Raw genomic sequence first — 7,998 nt, forward strand, 5'->3', positions numbered from 1 at the left:
GAGTTTCTAATGTTAAGTTGTTTCAACTGCAAACGTCAAACTTTAAATGTAATGTCATTTTTTATTCATTTGCTTATATGTGTGTACTGAATGTCCCAGCATCTAAATTTACTCTGTTAGTAATGATATAGTTAAATAATTGATTTGTTTATTTAGTACACCTCCCCCGTTCTGAAATGGTATCTTTGTTCAGCTTTTGAATTCCTGAGACTTAGAAATATGAGAGCAATGAGATCACTGTTTTAGTAGGTGCACAATAGCAGATGGGGTGAGCTAATGTCAACTTGATTGGTCGCCTGTTCCTCTGTGATCATCAATCGTCACATAAAAGGAGAGGTTTGCAACGTTCTTCAAGCAACTCCTCAGTAGTTGCAGCATAGTCCAGGATTAGGGTAAGAGCTACGATTGCTTGTGGTACCTCATCTGAGAGCTGACTACTGCACACAAATCGAGGGAAAGATGGCCACATTTATTCAAGTAAGTAGAAACCTATTTAGGGAGACAATAGTTAAATGTCAGTCTATCTTTGGTTTTCTATTTATGACCTAATGCTTTAGTCAACAATCTGCTTAATTTATTGTGTCAGAGAATAAAAACACAGGTTGTAAAATTTATCTTGGTAATGATATTCCAGCTGAGCTGCCATAAACATCTTATCTGCTTAGGTGCAATTTAAAATGTTCACTGCAAACATGATGTTATCCAGTTAACAAGGCTCTGGTGTTCATTATAACTTCTCTTTCTCCGACAATTTTTCTCCCTTTGCTTCATCCTCAGTAGGTCTTGGCCTCTAGTCCCTTGGCCATTTATTTGGGTTGAGATGGTGAATATTGGCAGGCTATTCAATATGGTAGCAGTGAGGATAGCATCACAGCGAAGCCTGTGCCTGCCCTCACCTGATGTCCGCAAGTGCTGTTTCTCACAGGGGTCAATGCCTCATTTACCCCTCCCTAAAGCCAGACACATTATACCCCATTGTGGTATACCTATGACTGCCCAGTACCAATAAACTAACACAACATTCCAAAATTGGAAGTTTAAAGTCTATTGGTTGAGGCAATGAGGGAGCACTATCTGAATTTTGCTCAGTCATATTTTTCAATTACTTAAAACAGCTAATTTTAGCAGAACTAAGCTTGTTTTTTCTAATGCAGATCAGAAAATAGACAGCAAGTTGGGTGAGCTAACCTCTTGATAACTTCCAAGAAATTAATCCTATTTTTAAATGAAGGGAAACCTATAAAGGTGATTTTCTGTAGCTGGTAACTCACTTTCCCATTTAAACAAAAAATGAACAGGGATACATGGCTTGAAAGGGTGCCAGAAGTAGCTTCATTAATAATCTTCAAAAGAAAATTGGTTGGATACTTGAAAATAAAACTTTTGCAGGGTCATATGAGAGTAAAGAGCCACCATAGATACAATGGGCCAAATGGCCTCATTCTGTACTCTAAGGTCTTATGATTCTCTGCTATTCCCTGTGATTTTGTTCATTGACATGTGCACCATTTGTCACCATCAGAAGATAAGCTGATATTTATCAGAATTGAAGAGGGCAAATGGTCTGTTTTAGAATTATATTAATTCTTGTCATTCTGCCATCGACATGGTAAGATTTAGTTTCTGTTCCTTCTGCATGCAACCGAAGTTAGGTTTTAATTTTTAATCATCTCCTGCTAGGCCAAGTGTCCTTTGATTTCAAGAGTTGGTCTGCCCAAGGCTGTGCCAGGAAAGGGCAAGCTTGACAATAAATTGGCGAGGATTCACTTTCCAATTTTCACTCATCCTTCATGAGTATGTTTTGCCTTTTCTCAGCTTGTGCAGTTCAGCTTGGCAACTCAACAACTCAGTGGGAGATACAAATGACCAACTTCGCTACTCTTAATCTACAAGCATAAATGGTGCTCCATAGCTTAGAACTTTTTGCACTTCTTAATTCAAGTGTGTATGATATTGACATATACATTTGCCACCGGGAAGTAATGTCTTTGCCAATAGCATTAAAACCTCACAGTTATTATCTGGCCAAGCTTTTCTCCATGTGTTATCTTGGGATAACATTGAAATATCTCTCAGTAACATTGATGTGAATGTTAATGTGTTTGCTTTGCAGTATGCCTCATGCTGCAACAACAGCAGAGCACTCCAGCTGCTGGGAATGGGGAGGAACAGCTGCCTCTCCATCTTCTCCTATCCTCCATACATCACATGCCCGCGTCAACCACTGCCTTATAAAGGGCCAGAAATAACGATGCGCCACATCAGTCAAGTGATTCGTTGCCTACGTCAATTGAGGGCTCGGGATGGGAGAGAGGTGCAGATCTCCAATGCTACCAGGTAATTGCCATCCGCCTTAGAGGCAGTGAAAGATCACTAACACACAGTAGAGAATAGACAGGAAGTTGGATGAGTTAAGCTCTTGGTAAAATACAAATATGGGCAACACCACAGTGAGTCAATGACACTAAATTCAATAACATATTGGCAGTTAGCCGAACCTTGCATTTAAAAAGTGCCTTTAACACATCTCAAGGTGTTTCAGAATAAGTGACAGAGGAGGTATCAAGAAAGGTGGATGAAAGCTTGGTTTAAGAGGTAAGTTTTAAAGAAGGTGACGGAGGTGACGAGTTGGAGAAGTTTAGGGGAATAATTACAGAGCTTAGGGTGCAGACAGCTGAAAGAATGGACACCAATGATGGAGCAAAGGAAATTGGGGATATCTAAGAGGCCCAAATTGCAAGAATGCAGAGTTCTGGTTGGGCTGGAAGGCTGGAGGATGTTACAGGCAGGGAGGGCACCATGGAGGGATTTATTCACAAGGATGAGAATTTTATATGAGGCATTGGTGCACCTGGAACTGATATATATTAAAAACCTGTATTTACAGAGGAAGTACAATATTGCAGAAGGCAATACCCACCTAGATACTGGAAAATCATGGACTGAACTGAAATACTCACGCAGCGCCAGTCCATGACATTGTTCATTACAGTGAAGAGATTGTGGAATTGATCTGAAACTGGTTTGAAATCATGTCCCTTTAATCGTAATGGAGATGTTCCAGGGTGCACTATTGTGCACTTAGTTATTCTAACATTGACAGTAACTCCTCCCATCAGTGTTAAATTAACAATCAGAAATCCCAGCCTAGGCACTCCAGGTAGTAATAAAACTGACGTTAGCTAAAAAGGTTGTATTTCCTTTAATAAAAAGCAGGCACGGGGGATATTTTGAATTAAATTCCAATACGTGTGGTATGGCTAGTTCTCCTACGGTTCAATGAGCAGAATGATCCCAGATTTAATATCTCGCCTATGCTGATTAGGTACTGGTTCCTGACTGCTGCAGTTGGCCTCAGTACCTCCACTGAAAGCTTAAACAGAGTTTCCATACCTGAGCACTGTCAGGAGATCAGAGGGGTCTCGGACTCAAGTTCCAAAGGTGCCTCCTCCACCCCAACCCCTTCATTGAAAAGCTTTGCAATTCTCACTGGCAAAGCTCCCACATCTATAATGATTGATTGGGTGAGGTACTAATAGCCAGTATCCCCGGAACTTCCTCAGCATCACCTACGGAAGAAATAGAAGCAAATGTCAAAAGAGAAAATAACTGATATCAGATATAAGAGGATATTATTTAGAGTTGCTCTTGGGTTGAAGCAGCTAAATTGATCTGCTGGGAGATCATTAAACATTTACCTACAGTTCTCTCATTATTGAATATAGTTGAGCTCATCTTGAATGATGCTCTCTGGGATGTGTAGGAGTTTGCTCCCCCTGAGGTGTACACAGAAACGTGAAGCAGGAGTAGGCCATTCGGCCCTTCCAGTCCGCTCCGCCATTCATTTTGATCATGGCTGGTCATCAAATTCAATATCCTGATTCCCCCCCTCCCCACATATCCCTTGATCCATTTATCCCCAAGAACTATATTTAACTTCTTCTTAAGATCACACAACGTTTTGGCCTCAGCTACTTCCTGTGGTACTGAAATCCACACATTCACCACTCTCAGAATGAAGAAATTTCTCCTCATTTCTCCTCACCTCAGTTCTAAAAGGTCTACACCTTATCCTCAAACTATGACCCCTAGTTCTGGACTTCCCCACCATTGGGAACATTCTTTCTGAATCTACCCTGTCCAATCCTGTTAGAATTTTATAAGTTTCTATGAGAGCCCCTCTCATTCTTCTAAACTTCAATGAATACAATCTTAACCGATTTAGTTTCTCCTCATATGACAGACCTGCCATCCTGGGAATCAGCGTGGTAAATTTTCGCTATACTCCCTCTATAGCACGAACATCCTATCCTAAGGACATCAAAACTGCACACAATTCTCCAGATGCGGTCTCACCAATGCCCTATACAATTGCAGTAAAACATCTCTACTCCTATACTCAAATCCTCTTGCTAGGGAGGCCAACATACCATTGCCTTCTTTACTCCCTGCTCTACCTGCGCACTTACTTTCAGCAACTGATGCATGAAGACACCAAGGTCTCGCTGAGTATCCACCTCTCTCAACTTACACCCATTCTATATCTGATTGAAAGCAAGGCACTGAATGGAACCATTGAAAGAAGCACCCAGGAGATCTCCTGACTCCCCAGAGAGTCAAATTCACCAAATGTGCTCAATTACTCTTGCTCAGCTGATGGGAAAGAGAATTAGAATGTATGGGTGTTCTTCCCAATTTAATGGAAAATGAGGCAGAATGCAGGATAAAACAGAGGCTTTTGAAAACTTGTAGCTAGTACATAGTTAACCTTCTCATGTTGTTTTGTCTTTACCAGGAAGTTAGAAAAGCATAGCAAAGGACCATTATTTTCATTTTAAATGGAAGGATGCTGTACAGAGAAACTAGGAGCAGGTTAAGCCATTTGGCCCTATATCTAATGTGGTATAGTAGTGATATCATAGAGTCCCTACAGTGCAGAAAGAGGCCATTCGGCCCATTGCATCTGCACTGCCCACAATCCCACCCAGGCTCTATCCCCGTAACCCCATATATTTACCCTGCTAATCCCCCTGACACTAGGGTCAATTCAGCATGGCCAATCAACCTAACCCGCACATCTTTGGACTGTGGGAGGAAACCTGAGCGCCCGGAGGAAACCCACACAGACACAGGGAGAATGTGCAAACTCCACACCGACAGTGACCCGAGGCCGGAATTGAACCCGGGTCTCTGGCGCTGTGAGGCATCAGAGCTAACCACTATGCCACTGTGCTGCCCCTATTATGCTATATATGCTATTCATTGAAGAACATATGAACATACGAATTAGGAGCAGGAGTAGGCCACTCAGCCCCTCGAGCTGCTCTGCCATTCAGTAAGATCATGGCTGATCTGATTGTAGTTTCAACCCCATATTCCTGCCTACCCGGATAACCTTTCACCCCCTGGTTAATCAAGGATTTATTTTGCTCTGCCTTAAAAATATTCAAAGATTCTGCTTCCACTGCCTTTTGAGGAAGAGTGTCAAGACCCTCTGAGAGAAAACATTTCTCCTAATCTTTGTCTTAAATGAGCCACCCCTTATTTTTAAACAGTGACCTGTAGTTCTAGATTCTCCATTTATAAATACCCATTTATGCCAGCTCTGTTTCCTGCCAGTTGGCCAATCTTCAATTGATCCCAATATGTTAGCCCCTACACCATGAGCTTTTGTTTTACTTAATAACCTTTGATGTGACACTTTATCAAATGCCTTCTGGAAATCTAAGTGCAGTACCTCCACTGGTTCCCCTTTATCCACAGCACATGTGACTCCTTCAGCTTGGGTTTGATGTTAAAAGTGGCAATGAATGCTCACTTTCATAGTTATTATTGGGAACTTTACGTGGAGGAGAATCCTCATGAAGGTGATAGGTGTTTTAAAAAAGTGGACTTCAGAACAGAAGGTTCCTTCACAAACCAATCATCCACAATATAATGAAATGTGAGAAATATATGTTCAACAATCTTTCTGAGGAAGCAGCGTGTGACAGATTTTCTGGTGTGTTTTTGTCTTCCAGATCTTCCATTGAGAGTTCACAAGCTGCCCCGAGCCATTCTGTCCGAAGTAAGGACAAACGATACGTCTCCTGTTTCAGAAAACGCCGCAACATCAAACAGGTTGGATGAAACACGGAGGCAGGCAACTCTCCAGTCAGACCTCCATGTAGGGAGGAACCACTGGGAGTTGTGCTGTGCTCTTCATGCTCGCTATCATCGCCCAGCAACCATATCAAGATGAGTAGTTGGCTTTCTTGGAGGATGCAGCAGATGAGCCTTAGAGCTGACGGATTTTCGGGTGTGTTTCTGTGTTGACGTGCCGTGAATTTTCATTGTAGGTAGCGCAATTTAAAACTTTATCCAAGACAGTTCCTGACTGTCTCTGAGACTTCTGGGTTGACTCTGTGACCTGCCCCTCAGACTGAAAGCAACATTTTTATTGGAATTAAATGAGGCAAATATCAGACTGGAGTTATATTGCGCTCTTTGCAAACTCAGGAGGGTTCAGATCTTGGGGCTTTAGTAGTCTCGTTTAGTCGCACTGACACTTTTCATTTGCACCTAAAACATTTTTGTAGCAATTTAAAAACAGTTGTATAACTCCAGCCTTAATAATCATGCCGCAATTTCTACCTGACAGTAGTTATATTGAACGCTTCAGTGCTAAGTATGAAATGAATCTGCCATCCATCTGGAATCTTAATCTCCTTGATGGAAACATACAGCATTTCCACTCTGAAACACTTTTCTTTAATTGTAACTGCCTTTCCTGCTTCGTTAGTCTTTAATTAGAATTTTTACCCAGTGTGTTTGCTTCTTCTTAATTGCATTACCGATATTTGCAAATTTTTAGGAGACTGGTGGCTGAAGGTTACACATAATTTAACAGCATCATAAACTGACCTTCCACAGTTTAATAACAATTGATATGTAATTTTGGTGTTGTAACAGAGCTTGTCTAATAGCTGTGAAAATAATAATAAAGGGCGTGCTCAAAGTGGCTGAAATGTTACATATATTTGTACCTTACATAGAGACATTTTTACAACGGGGTAAAAAAAAATCTTTGTATTTTAAGCAACCATGTTGTCAATTACATGCATAAGAAGCTGGGGGTGTTTTGACGACTCCTCACAATCTACTCATTAAAAGATTTTTTAGCTCCAATAAATTGGCTGATGATATGATTTCTCACTGATGTGGCGTACTGTCGGTTTAACTCTAGCTTTAGTTCATTTATTAAATTTTATGGAAAAGGAATCTTTCCCCAGCCAAGTGTTTTGGAGCACATCCAATTCAAGACATTCTTTCTTCATAATGTGCCTTTTCAGTCACAGAATCACAGAATCCTTGCAGTGCAGAAGGAGGCCGTTCAGCCCATCGAGTCTGCACTGACCACAATCCCACTCAGGCTCCATCCCCATAACCTCATGCATTTACCCTAGCTAGTCCCCTGACACTAAGGGACAATTTACCATGGCCAATCCACCTAACCCGCACATCTTTGGACTGTGGGAGGAAACCGGAGCACCTGGAGGAAACCCACGCAGACACAGGGAGACTGTGCAAACTCCACAAAGACAGTCACTCAAGTCGGGAATCGAACCCGGGTCCCTGGTGCTGTAAGGCTAACCACTGTGCCACCGTGCAATCCTCTAAATATCTCCAAAGACTTTCTACCCAAAAGTAATCACTGATTTGATTTGAGTTATTAATGTCACATGTATCAGTATACAGTGAAGAGTATTGTTACTTGTGCGCCATACAGACAAAGCATACCTTACATAGGGAAGGAAAGGAGAGCATGCAGAATGTAGTGTTACAGTCATAGCTAGGGTGTAGAGAAAGATTGACTTAATGCGAGGTAGGTCCATTCAAAAGTCTGATGGCAGCAGGGAAGAAGCTGTTCTTGAGTCGGTTGGTAAGTGATCTCAGACTTTTGTATCTTTTTCCTGACGGAAGAGGATGGAAGAGAGAATGCCTGGGGTGCGTGGGGTC

General features: G+C 41.7%; 1 protein-coding gene across 1 annotated transcript; it reads left to right on the forward strand.

The window, feature by feature from the left end:
- The first annotated feature begins 364 nt into the window (after window positions 1–364).
- On the forward strand, window positions 365–7,047 carry LOC144492289 (uncharacterized). Its single transcript, XM_078210279.1, has 3 exons — window positions 365–477; window positions 2,114–2,337; window positions 6,021–7,047. The coding sequence occupies exons 1-3, from the start codon at window positions 460–462 to the stop codon at window positions 6,127–6,129; spliced, it is 351 nt and encodes a 116-aa protein (XP_078066405.1). The 5' UTR covers window positions 365–459; the 3' UTR covers window positions 6,130–7,047.
- Window positions 7,048–7,998: the final 951 nt, after the last annotated feature.

Source organism: Mustelus asterias, chromosome 4 (genome assembly GCF_964213995.1).
Source record: "Mustelus asterias chromosome 4, sMusAst1.hap1.1, whole genome shotgun sequence".
NCBI lineage: Eukaryota > Metazoa > Chordata > Chondrichthyes > Carcharhiniformes > Triakidae > Mustelus > Mustelus asterias.